The sequence below is a fragment of the Lytechinus variegatus genome, chromosome 4 (genome assembly GCF_018143015.1).
Source record: "Lytechinus variegatus isolate NC3 chromosome 4, Lvar_3.0, whole genome shotgun sequence".
Classification (NCBI taxonomy): Eukaryota; Metazoa; Echinodermata; class Echinoidea; order Temnopleuroida; family Toxopneustidae; genus Lytechinus; species Lytechinus variegatus.
Window position 1 is genome coordinate 58,752,547 of NC_054743.1, and position 13,900 is coordinate 58,766,446.

The 13,900-nt window shown below is 34.4% G+C and overlaps 1 protein-coding gene across 1 annotated transcript in view; it reads right to left on the bottom strand.

Moving 5' to 3' along the window:
* Positions 1-10,127, bottom strand: part of LOC121414402 (DNA mismatch repair protein Mlh1-like) — a 34,235-nt gene extending 24,108 nt beyond the window's left edge. The window contains exons 1-5 of the mRNA XM_041607564.1: positions 9,603-10,127; positions 8,902-9,106; positions 6,280-6,370; positions 4,778-4,876; positions 3,764-3,837 (exon numbers count right to left, since the gene is read on the bottom strand). Coding sequence (XP_041463498.1) covers positions 3,764-3,837; positions 4,778-4,876; positions 6,280-6,370; positions 8,902-9,008 — 371 coding nt within the window. The 5' untranslated portion in view covers positions 9,009-9,106; positions 9,603-10,127. The remainder of the gene's footprint in view (positions 1-3,763; positions 3,838-4,777; positions 4,877-6,279; positions 6,371-8,901; positions 9,107-9,602) is intronic.
* Positions 10,128-13,900: the final 3,773 nt, after the last annotated feature.

A 13,900-nucleotide genomic window follows, 5' to 3' on the forward strand; every position in this document is an offset into this window, starting at 1 on the left:
ACCGCTAATCTTAATTACAATTTCGATTCCAATGATCAATGCGGGCAGCTTGTTACATCACAATATTTCACAGAACAACATTTCAAATCATTCGTTACGTCAGATAAAGCGGAGGACAACCCCTTTCTTCTCCATATAAACATTCGCAGTGCAAGCAAAAATTTTGATAAACTTAAGTTATTTCTAGATAACAACCAGTTTCCGCAATCGTCATTCATTGGTTTAACTGAAACATGGTTCTCGGACAATCCATGTTCCCTCTTTTCACTCCCCAATTATAATTTGATTGTTAATAATAGAACAAGAAGACCAGGGGGTGGTGTCGCACTTTACATACCTCAACAATACGATTATACTCCTATAGCTAACATGACAATATCTAACGATGTTTTAGAAACACTTTTTGTTGAAATCATAAATCCGATGGGTAAAAACTTTATGCTAGGTGTATTTTATAGACCTCCACATTCAAATGCAAATGCTTTTTTAGAAAAACTGAATGAAATTCTACTAAATCCTCTTTTGAAAAATAAAGATTGTTTTTTTATGGGTGACTTCAATATCAACTTAGTAAATTGCAACTCTAATAGCACGTCGCAAGAGTTTCTTGAAATGTTTCTATCACATTCTTTTTTGCCCCTTATAACTAAGCCGACAAGAGTGGCGAATAACTCGGCCACTATAATTGACAACATTTTCAGTAATACAATTCGACAAAATCATAAAGCTGGTATCATTCTTAGTGATATCTCCGACCACTTTCCAATTTTTGCCAAATTATCTACTAATAAAAGTCTCCATAAAGAAACATTTAATTATTCATTCCGAAAGATAACTGACGACAACATAACCAATTTGATTAATGATTTAAACATAACAGACTGGTCTACTGTATATGACTCCTCGGACGCTGACGATGCATACAACTGTTTTATTACCTTACTAACATCTTCTCTAGATACACATGTTCCCTTTACAACTAACAGAAGATCAAATTATAAAAAGATCCCTATCCACCCTTGGATTACTAAATCACTCTTAAGATCCATCAACCGCAAGAACAATTTATATTACAAATACATAACTAAACCAAGTGATACATCTCGCCACAAGTACACTTCATATAAAAACACTCTTACATCTTTACTTCGTATTGCGAAAAAAGAATATTACACTTCTCAACTCGATCTATACAAAAATGATATGAAGAACACATGGAAAATCATCAATGGGGCATTAAACAATAAAAAGAGGAGTTCTACAATTACAAAAATAAAATCAAACAATACAACCACTGATGACAATAGCAAGAGAGTTTAATTCATATTTTTCACAAGTTGGCAACAAATTAGCAAGCAAAATTCCTCAAACTAACAAATCTTACAATAATTTTCTCGACAACCCAAACCCAAACTCCATATTTTTTAATCCCACAAGTTCAAGAGAAATTATAAATATTGTTAACAGTCTGCAGTCCAAAAAGTGCCCGGGATTTGACGGTATTTCCAACTTCCTACTTAAGAAAATTATTTTGGCTATCGTCGATCCTTTGGTGCATGTTTTTAATATTTCTTTGAACACAGGAAGGGTACCCAATCTTATGAAAATCGCAAAAGTAGTCCCTCTTTTTAAAAAAGGAGATAATCAGCTCGTCTCCAACTACCGTCCCATATCATTGCTCACCTCGTTATCAAAAATTCTTGAAAACTTGTCCATACACGAACCAGTACGTTCTTTAAAATAAACAATATCTTTTCGGACTTTCAGTTTGGGTTTCGCGAAAATCACAGCACCTCGCATGCAATTTTATCTTTCATTAACAAAATCACTACTTCCACTGATAAAGGTTGTCATACTGTCGGTATTTTCCTGGACTTCTCCAAGGCCTTCGACACCATTAACCACGGAATCCTTTTGCATAAACTATCTCATTACGGTATTAGGGGGAAGGCCTTGGAGTGGTTCAAGAGCTACCTTACAGATAGGACTCAGTTTGTATCAATAAATAATCACAATTCATCCAACCTTCCAATTACATGCGGGGTACCACAGGGTAGCTTACTAGGCCCTCTTCTTTTTATCACATACATCAATGACATCCACAAAACTTCAAATTTACTTTCATTCATACTCTTTGCCGATGATTCCAACATTTTCTTTTCTCATGATAACATAAACCAACTTATTAGGATCGTTAACTCTGAACTCATGCATGTGACTGAATGGATCAAGGTAAATAAACTCTCACTGAACTTACAAAAGACCAATTACATGTTATTTAGTAAGAGTAAATAGTTTGCCTGGCAATCTCATTTTTGAAAACACTGTCCTTGAAAATGTTTCTGAAACAAAATTCTTGGGTGTACTTATTGATAATAAATTGTCATGGAAACCACACATCGATAATATATGCAAAACAATTTCAAGAAATATTGGAATTATCAACAAGCTCAAATTTTTTCTTCCATCTCGTACACTACTTACATTATATCACACCTTAATATTACCATACATTAATTACAGTATTTTGGCATGGGGTTGTGCAATTCAAACACAATTACATAGGATACTTTTGTTACAGAAAAAAACACTTAGGATAATATTTCATACACATTTCAGATGTCACACAGATAAATTATTTTTTGAAAACAAAATCCTTAAAGTTAATGATATATATCTGTTCCAACTCGGCCAATTTATGTACAAACTAAATAAAGATGATCTCCCCGCAATTTTTTCAATTATGTTCTGCAAAAACTCCTCTGTACACGATTATCCTACAAGACAACGAAACTCTTATCACCTACCTCCAACCCGAACTTTACTTGCAAAAAATTCTTTTGTTTTTTCTGGTCCTGTATCTTGGAATTCCTTGCCCAACGCCTTTAAGGAATCCCCAAGCATCACAATTTTTAAACATAACCTTAAAAAGATGCTTATTTGCCAATACTTTACACAAACAAGTCAATCTACCACATAACGAAAACCATATACAATTTTTTTTTCCTCCCATCATACAACTTGCCTGCTACCTGTTTCCGCACCTGCCATGCTCTTCTTTGCACCTCCAATTGTACCTGCACCCCCTCTCTCCCTATATTTGCCTCTGTTCTTCCCTCATAATCACAATTATTGTAACCATGTTGTTATTTTTATTATTTTTATTGTTATTACTATTATTATTTATTCTAATTTGGTTCACTCTTTCGTTGTTACCTTCGATATTTTGTATAGCCTCCTTTTAAACTGTCTTCCGTCTCTCCTTTATATTATAGTTTTGTAATATACGTATTGAAACTAAGTTACGGGGGCTTGCCTCCCATACAAGCTTCGCTTTTCTTGGCAAGCCCCTCCGTTCTGTTTTATATAGTTATTATAGTCAAAGTTACTTTAGTTTGCATTAATTCTCATTGTTTATACCTTATTTCGATTGATGTACTTTGAATTTGACTATGTATTGTTTGATTTTGTTGTGCTTTGTGAACGGAAAATGAATAAAATCTAAATCTAAATCTAAATTGTTAAGAAAACGGTGAGTGTATGAATATACGTAATTCTATAAAATATTTTGAACAAAGATGTATTTTAGATGTTGACGTTGCTGGCTTTCCATAGTTGCGTCGATCGGATCGATCGCATCTCTTGTAAGATGGGACCCAGGTGTGTATTATTTTTCCACAAGAAACGATCACCAGTCGTTAGCAAAATCGATCATATCTTTACGAGCAGCTTTACGAAACACCCAAATGCTGTGATTACTTACTTGTAAGCACATTTAGAATCCTCTGTTCTTGTTACTATGGTAACATGAGCAACGTGACTGATACTAGCCAATGCCTGATGGGAGAAAAAAACACATACAAAAAAATTTCTCAGTAAGGTTTATGTTAAGTAGATGGCGGTACATTCATTATATCTGCAAAATACACCCTATCCAGCATAAATATTTTCTTTGAAATGCACTGAGAAATATTCCATAAAGTACTTAGAAACATGGGAAATTATTAGGATAGAATGTAAATCAATCTTCCCATTCACCTGAATCATTTTCTTAGTTTTTTATAGAAATATTGATCTTTGATCTGAAGTGGATATTAATTTTGATAATTCATGTTGAATTCACCTAGACAACTATTTTTTTTTAATGGAAAATGGATAATGGCTATTGAAACTTCAATTTTAGTCTATATACAAATCTAGCAGAGGGAAGAAATGTGGGATTCCAAATAAAAGTTTCATTTGGAGTAACATCACCAAGAGATCTCTTTTCGATACTCTTTCATGCACTTTCTCCTTTTCTTCCTTTTTTCATCTTTTTACTCAAATATACTTCTTTTTTCCTTTCTCCTTTCTTCTTTTTCATGGCCCCAAAACGACCTCAATTTTTCAATGACAGGATTCCAAATTGTAATGATTTCAGTACATGATTTTCAGTCTAAAAAATTATGGAATAATGAACAAATTAAATGGGAGAGTGAAACTGTGTGTGGTCTCTCATGGACTGTGTGTTATAAATACATAGTCTTGAAATATACTTTTTCAGATATCTTCTAAAACTACAGAGAATAAATTGACCTGTAATTGTATTTGTATAGAGAAACTAAAATGTTTTGAGAGGAAAAGTAATTGCTTTGCTACTTGGTAACATAGAATACTCTAGCATTATGGGTCAGGAAAATGGCCAGGTATGAGTAGTTGAGGACTCGAGATGGCGCTATTGGTTCGTATCTGCTTTAAAATCAATATTCAATCAAAGATCATCAAATGGTATACAAACCTCTCCTCTGAAGCCATATGTACTGATGCTAGTAAGGTCATTGAACTCTCTCAACTTGCTTGTTGTAAACCTTTCACACACAATGTCCATGTCATCTTTCTGTAAAATGAGCCAAACAAAAAAATAATGACAAGGTATAAATTGATCCTGAAGGAGGTGATATTCTAAACATGAAGAAATCATTGGCCATTAAAAAAAAAGTTGCAACCAAATTGTAATCCAATTACTGGGGCGCTTAACACAAAGTTTAGCAATGATCATAGAACATTTTTCCATTGAATATAATGTACAATCAATTGTAAATATCAAGCATATGATCAATCGCTAACCTTTGTGTTATGGGACCCTGGTCTTTAAATCAATCACAAGTCTTTTAATCAGTTGCAAGTTAATCTAAGGTTCAAAAGTCAATTACAGAAATTTTAAATTCATAACTGGTTATCCCTGTATGATTCTTCCAACAGAAAGTATGAATTAATCCATCCATTAAAAACTTCCAATCAATTGCAAATATTAAAGTTTTATTTCCAATGTGGTTCGTAAAAGAGACAGTACATTGCATCAGGTCTGCCTCCATCTAGGAGATATATTTCTTAATTATTTTTTTTAATCGCCATAGGTGATTGTTATCATAGTTGCAGTACAGACATGCAGGAAATTATTTTGACCTGATTATCACTTTTGGTCAAAAGAGAAAAGTTCTCAACTAAGTTTTGTACAGACTTATACAAAACCTGCTACATAAAAGAATGTTTGTTTTAATAAAAAATATCCATACTTTTAGACTGCTACACATGGAACAAATTCAGATGCAATACCAGGAAAATTATCCACTGATATGACTAACAATTTTCCTTCCGGAGTAATGGATTTTGTTTGCAAAGGGAAAGCTAAAGAAATTTATATTCAATTCTAAATCATTAAATGCAAGTTTGTACTTGATATGGGTTCCATTGCAATTCAAATTTCTTGCAATTCCTGTTAACGCATGATTTGGGGACTTTTGCTACTTTTACGTTTTCTTCAATGCCCAATCATTGTTTACCATATAATTGATAGATTCCAAATGAGGAACATGAATTCATAAACCCCTCATTTCTAAAATTGCTTTGCTCAAACTCTGACCATCCAATGGGAAGTCATCTCTATTCCTGCTTACCGCTACAAAAAGCTGGTTTCCATTTCGGGGGAAAGGTTAAATTTCAGACCTTTTAATGTTTTTAAATAAAGTATTTTGATGAGTCAAAGACTTGTGCCTACAAGGTCAATTGAACCCTGTTCTATAATCTTTCTGCAACAGACCCCAGGTGAGGTAAATGGGTACCAGAAGGAAATAATTCCTCAAAAACCTGTGTGTGCCTGAATTGGTAGCCTAGCTTAGCCAGGATTTAATAATAGCAGGGCACGCTGGGAGAACAGTTTTCGGAACTGAAGTGGCTACCCTGGGTAAATATACCATTATTATTATTATTATTACTATTATTATAAAAATGTTGACTAACCCTTATACCAGTCCCATTGTCTTGTATCTGAAGTAGTTTCATTCCTCCTGATTTGACTGTAACTTGAATGGAAGTTGACTTGGCATCCAAGCTGAAATAAGAAAAATCATATCAGTAATGCTTCACAGTATAAGATATCAAAATAAAGTGACATTGAAATTACAAATAGAAATCAATCTGATCATCTGGACTTGCTAATTTGAAACGGAGAACAGTTTCACGTCCGATCCGGGACACTTCTTCAGCTCACGAGTCTGGCGGGAAATTGTTGTTGCCGCTATGAAGTGACATTAATATTTCAATACTAGTTTATGAAGTGACATTGATAGTTCAATACTAGTTTATGAAGTGACATTGATAGTTCAATACTAGGATAAGATTGGGTACATGGTAGATCTTATCGCCTCTCTCCATATAGTAAACAATTCAGGTTTTATTGTGTTTCAGACAAGAGATCTGCTTTAAGGGGAGTTTCACCCGGAAGAGAAGTTTTAAAGGTCAAGTCCACCTCAGAAAAATGTTGATCTGAATCAATAGAAAAAAATCAGACAAGCACAATGCTGAAATTTCATCAAAATCGGATGTAAAATAAGAAAGTTATGACATTTCAAAGTTTCGCTTATTTTCAACAAAAAAGTTATATGAACGAGCCAGTTACATTGAAATGAGAGAGTCGATGATGTCACTCACTCACTATTTCTTTTGTTTTTTATTGTTTGAATAATATTTCAATTTTTACGAATTTGACGATTAGGACCTCCTTGCCTGAAGCACAAAATGTTAAAATAATGGAATTCCACATGTTCAGGGAGGAATGAAACTTCATTTTACATGACAATGACAAGAAAATAACAATATTTCATATTTCATATAATAAAATACAAAAGACATAGTGAGTGAGGGATGTCATCAACTCTCTCATTTCAATGTAACTGGCTCGTTCATATAACTATTTTGTTGAAAATAAGCGAAACTTTAAAATGCCATTGTAACTTTCTTATTTTACATCCGATTTTGATGAAATTTTCAGTGTTATGCTTGTTGAATTTTTCTCTTTTTATTCAAATCAAGTTTTTGGACTTGTCCTTTAATACCAGAAAAAATAATAAATATTGTAAAGATTCTAAAAAAATCCATAAAAGATTAAGAAACTTATTGGAACTTAATTTTTTGATTTATGATGACATATATGAGCAGCTTCTCCATTATTTGTTGTCTGATAAAGAATACATAAAATTCAATTTTTTAATGGTTCATGATGTCTAAATTTTTTGTTTCTTTCCTTCAGGAGCGGGCATGAATTCATTTGTCTGTTGATATACTGAAAAAGGTAAAGGTAAAGTAAAATTCAGGATTGTCTCTATGTCACTGCACACTTGTTAACTCTTCATGCGTTCACCTATAAACCCCCTGTGTGTTGCATTATTTTAGCGTGATCCCCTCTACGCAGTATAATACACTCTGTTATTTAGAGTGCCGTAACTTTTTATCTGATCATTTTGAAAGAAAATGTTGTGTAGCAAACTTGTAGAGTGTTTCCTGGGCTTTCTTATCGTATATAAATTTATTGGATAAATTATGGAAAAATGTATAGTAATTTACATTTTCTAAATGCTTTCTCCTAATACTTCCAACAAAATTTGTGCCATGAGTCACAGACTCCTAACAATAAACCTGGCCATGGTATTGTTTGTGAGAAGGGCTTTTTTGATTTTCTCCTTTTCAATGAACTTCCTGGCTGTGATCAGGATGTATTGATTTTTGGGGAAAACTCAACGATTCTGTAATTTGTAAACTGCGATAATCCGTCGAACGCTAAACTAATGTCGCACGCGCCATTGATCGATCGCTACACATGTACGGTATACACAAACGCCAGGCTATACATTGTAGCTAGTCACGCTCCGGGGCATGCAATTGTTCCAAAAACAATGGGACAGGGGACGTCTATGGGAAATGTGTGGTTGTGCAAAAATGCGAACGAAACACGCCTACGGATGTGCAATAATGCGAACGTAACGCATGAAGAGTTAAAAGCTCTGCTTACTGAATTGCTACCTCCACTGTATCATAACTCTTAGCAGTGGCGTAATAAGCCAAGAATTTTGAGGGGGCTCCATATGGCGCATCACGTAAAATCAATTTTTAAAAATAAATTTTGACATTTTTTAATCAAAATCCAAGTTTGTGAGAGTTTTTGACAAAATATTAAGAAAATTATATACATGTGTATCATGTTTCACCCAGTGGCGGACCGTGACACGGAGGAGACAAAGCATTGGGGGGGTACAGCATTGTTCACAGACAATGCAGCCCCCCCCCCCAATGCTTTGTCTCGTCCGGGTCACGGTCCGCTACTGGTTTCACCCTTATCCCTTTTCTTTCCTTTTTTCTGTTTTCTTGGTCATGATTTTTTTTGTTCTCTTTTTCTTTTTTTTTTTGGGGGGGGGAAGAACCCCCCCCCCATCGCAGTTGGCAGTGTACACCAGTGATTTTTAGAATTGCATTATGCTTATACCTGTGGAAATAAATGTTGAATTGACTTTCACTTTGAGTGTGTTCAATGGTACATGCCATCAACCTGTCTGTTCTTTGTGTATCATGACACAAAGAGCATTTTACCTGTTTTCTATCATTTCTTTGAGAGCATTTGCCGGTCTTTGAATGACTTCCCCAGCAGCTATTCTGTTGACTACCGTCTCATCTAATTTCTTGATGGTTCCAGCCATTGTGGACTTTGTTGCCTTCTTCTCAGCGACCGATGTGTGGAAACATTACTGTTACCAGTACTTCGAACTGAAGTCATAGAGGACCTTTACCATTCTATCTACAGAATGAATTACAAATGAAAGAAATATTTTGATTATTGACAAATTATAATTCTCCTTCCTTATAAAGTTATTTTAAATCGTTATTAAAGAATCTCACTTCTTTCCCTATAATAAAAGAGGGGTTAACCACTCTCATCCAAGTTTATCCCCCACCATGGTCAACCCCAGTACTTCCTTTTCTCCTCTTTAATGAATCTTCTCCTTCTTTCTTAATCTTATCCCTCCCATTTTATCTTCATTTTCTTCACCAAAGTCCTGATCCTCCTCAAACTCCGTCTTCTTCTCCTCCTTAATTTTTACACCTCAATTTTTCTCCTCTTTATTTTATTCTACTCCTTCCTCCTCTTCTCCTACTTTCATCCATAACCTGTTTTACCAAACACCAGTAAACAAACATAGCAGATATGCCAAATGAGAAGCAAAACACAATTATCAGTTCGCGGGACCGTAGCGGTAGACGCCTGTTTAAACTCCGCGCGGCAAAATACCTACCAGAGAGGGAAAGGGAGTCCTTCCGATGTAAACACGTCAGAATATCAATTTTCCCAAGCGAAAAAATATTTCATGATATAACGGCACTGTCGAATTTACAATAATCAGGGTGTATATCAACCAGGATTTTCACTTCGTTGCCTTTTCAGGTACACCAGACGTCGAAATAGATAGAAAATTAGCGAAAATATGACGTCCTGTCGGAGACCTTTGCAGAGATTATTCAGCGCAGATTCACATCCGGGATTGGCTCGCAAGGTTAACCCAGAATTCCCAGCCGTAACCTTCGTAATATGTTGATGTGCATCACATACTTGTGCATAGACTTACACGCAAATTCATCCCGGCGGTAAGTGCGTCTACACACTAAAGTGACTTTACGTAGGCTAGCAGACGATCGACAGCACTGCCCGACTGTATGCATCTTGCTTGTTTTTCTCGCGATTTATTCCAAACGGGCCGATGGAGAGGTGGACTGTATATCGTGGAGATATGGCAATTTCTTGAGGAACAATCGTGGAGAAATTAAGCAAAATGAAACGTCTTGTGAGGGTGCTGGACGGGCTCACGGCGGGGGTGGGATCCAGCTCTTCTCCGAAGGATTCAGATGTTGTGGAATCTCTGACACCGGAGCACTTCAATGTATGCAAGGTAGGTGGGTGGAACGAATCTCCACGACCTCGTCCATTCATTACAGGTGGCTAGAGGCCCGCATACATACCGTATGCACCCCGTTCGTGTACAGTCAGTTTGTGTATATGCTCCCATATGTGTCGCACGTATGTTGGGAATCTCTTGAATAAAATCATTATCATAGATTTTTGTTGTATCGGTATCGGAGATGAAGTAGATTTGAGAATTTTGGCATTCATTCCAAGTATCCCTTTCTTAAATTCAATGCCAATCTTCTCACAATTTTTGCATTTTATCATTTTATTGCTGACAGTGATTAAATTTGACAGTACATCAGTGATATATTCTTAATCAATTAAAACTGAAACTCATATAAAAATTACAAGACACAAGATGATTTATTGACCCATATAAATTTTGCTTCTGATTACTCAGTAAAACAATACTGATGAATATAAAAATTAACCTACCTTTTATTTCCTTTGCTGTCTACAATGGCTTATTATCCTCTTTAAAGGAATATATCTACATGTAGTTCATTATTTTATTAAGTGTTTCATTGTACATTATAATTGTGTCACAATTTCTGTATTTAAACATTTCCATTCTCTATTAAAATATCACAAAACACTGTGGTACATCATTGTTTTAAGTCACATTTCTCAAGCAGGCATTGTTCATTAAGTCATGTATTTAAATTACAAAAAGCTTCTGCCATTAAGGCCTTTATTGGTACTTTAATAAATCCATTAATTCTCCCTATTGTGAATTGTAAAAAGTTATCTTCTCTCATTTATTTTTCTGTACCTAGTAATTTAATAAACCTATCATTATCTGCCCTTTTGGCAACTATCTTCTTTTTTGTCAATTGATAATGATAAATGCAAACCATTTTGTTATGAAATTAGATCACCCCATTTCATTTATGTAAGACAATTATTTTTTGTCATTTTCTATCATAAATAGTAAGAGGTGCTCTTTGAGCAGTAAACATATGTCTTTGGATGGACAGAATACTTTGAAGGCCTAGTATTGCTAATTATTGAACTAACTAAATCTCTGCTTGCGTGTGCCATGTTCACTATCTCATCAAGTACAGGTTATGCACGTAGGTCTGCATTGTTTTCCTGCGCAAAATCATATCATATTGCATGCAATAACTGATGGATTTTTGATACCAAAAGCAAGGAGAAATTCTGGAAAACAAGCTTTTTCCCATGCTGTAAGGCTTCTAAACTTACACATTTTCAGCAAGATTATGGAAAGTGACCGGAAACTAGGCAACACCCCTCATGAAATTCCATTAGTTAATGACTTCACAGTCACTAAATATGACTATACCAGTTAACAATTTCACATGTCAGACACCATGGCCCGTATTCTGAAGTCGGGTTTAACTTAAACTCAGGTTTAAAGTTGTGGTTTAAGTATGGATAGCCAATTGTTACATAAATCACTAACAGTAGATATATCATAGTTCGGCTCATTTGGCCCTCAAATCATTCATAATTATTTAGGAATTATAAATAGATGATTGTCTTCACCATCGATGAATCAGGAAAGAGCACAGTAAACATAAAAAACATACATCTTAATAAAGAAATTGACACTTTCGGCTTCCCATAATTTTAGCACAGAGTTAGACCATGGACTAAGTTAAACCTGAGTTCAGAATACGGGCCCATGTGGTTGCTGACTCCACTCTACTGAACTATATGTAGCTTACATTAAGTTTCATGTACATGTTGTTTTGTTTTTCTAATGTATTGTTTAGTATAACAGTGCTGCTGACCTACTGACAAAATCACCCTGGTAAAATTAGATGTAAGAAATAAATAAATGAATGGATAAATGAATGAATGAATGAATGAATAAATAGATAAATAAATGAATAAATAACTAAATAAATAAATGAATAAATAACTAAATAAATAAATGAATAAATAAATAAATAGATAGATAAATAAATAAATTAATAAATAAATACTTAAAAATATGACAGTGACAAGATGGTGTCTTATCGCATGGTCTAATGAATAAAGAGCATCAAGATAACAATAATCCTATTACATTTAGATGGCTCTTCATGGCATACCCAAAATATTTCACCCCAAAGGGCAACGAGTGTCAATATTATTACACTCTTCTCAATTCATGCGATATATATTTCTTAACTCGTGGAATATTTTTGCTATCCCATTCTGGGTCATCTAATATACATCAGTCTATTGATTGAATACATGGACTGAATAAATTCAATAGAAAGAAGTGTTGACAAGGGTGTGTATAAAGCAAGGCCTTGTCAGGGTGATGAGATCATGTACCGTATATAAAGGGTTTTTTTTCTCATGGGAAATCCCCCCTTTTTGAGTGGCAAGATAACCTACAAAGCAAAACTTGGGATGTCAACTGGTGTATATGAAGCACCACACCAATCATTTAAATCTAGTGTCTAAAGTTTAACTAGCTTAACACCCATGGGTATTATTACTAATTACAACACCTTTGTTGTTACTTTAACACATTTGGTGATATATTTCTATTAAAACTATATGGTATAAGTTTAACACCTTAGGTTGTGGTCCTCTATATGTAGGAACACCAACTGGTGTTAGTTTTATCACACTAGATTTTACAGTGTTCTAGTAATGTCATGACCAATCCTTACTCTCTGGTCTCTGTCTGTAAAAAATGACATGTATGTTTAATAGTGTGCTACATAACTTTTTAGAAGCGCTTGCCCGGTAGGGCAAGTAAATTTTTAAATAGCTATACTTGCCCAAAAATCTACTTGACTTGCCCGAAAAAATCCTTGAAAAAAAGTTTTACCTCTTCAAAAGAAAGTTTTGAAGTTTTATAAACCATTGACCTTTTTCTCTCTTTTGACATGAACTGATCTACCTTGTTATTGCATTTCTTTTTCCAAAGTGATTTTATTTTGCCTGCTATGACCAAAATTAGGGTCAATGTCATATCGACCCTACATGTAATTTTGGTCAGTACTGTGAGAATTTTGCTTTCTACTGTGTGAATTTTTCTTGCCCAATTTTGGCAAGTAGTTTTGGTCTTTACTTCAAAACACTTGCCCAACTGTAACTTTTACTTGCCCCGGGTAATGGGGCAAGTGCTGATGTAGCTTCCTGTATGTCATGCCTTGTCAAAGGGACGACTATGTAATTTAGGCCCAGCATTAAAGGGATGCTTTGGGCTGAAAAAAATTCACTTTACAAAATGCTGAAAATTTCATCAAAATCCGATAACAAATAGTGTTAGTTATTGAATGTTAAAGTTTTATTGTGAAAACAGTTATATGCACGTCATCATGAATATTCATGATGTCACAGATCCCACTTTCCCTTTTCTTATGTCATTACATTAAATCATAATTTTTTTTTTCTTTTTTCCGTACATGTGTGAATGTCTACCCTGTAATGAATTAATCTGCAGCAATGTATGTACTTAAGTTGTTATTCCAATATATTTGGTTCTTGAAGGAAAAAAATTGAATAATCGTAATTTCATATAATAAAATGCAAAAGAATAAGTGGGGGAAATGTCAGTTTGCTCATTGAATATTCATGAAGACATGCCCTGAACTGTTTCACAGAAATAATGCAAATTTATGTTTAAAATGCGATAACTTTGTTATTGCTTGTCCAATTTTG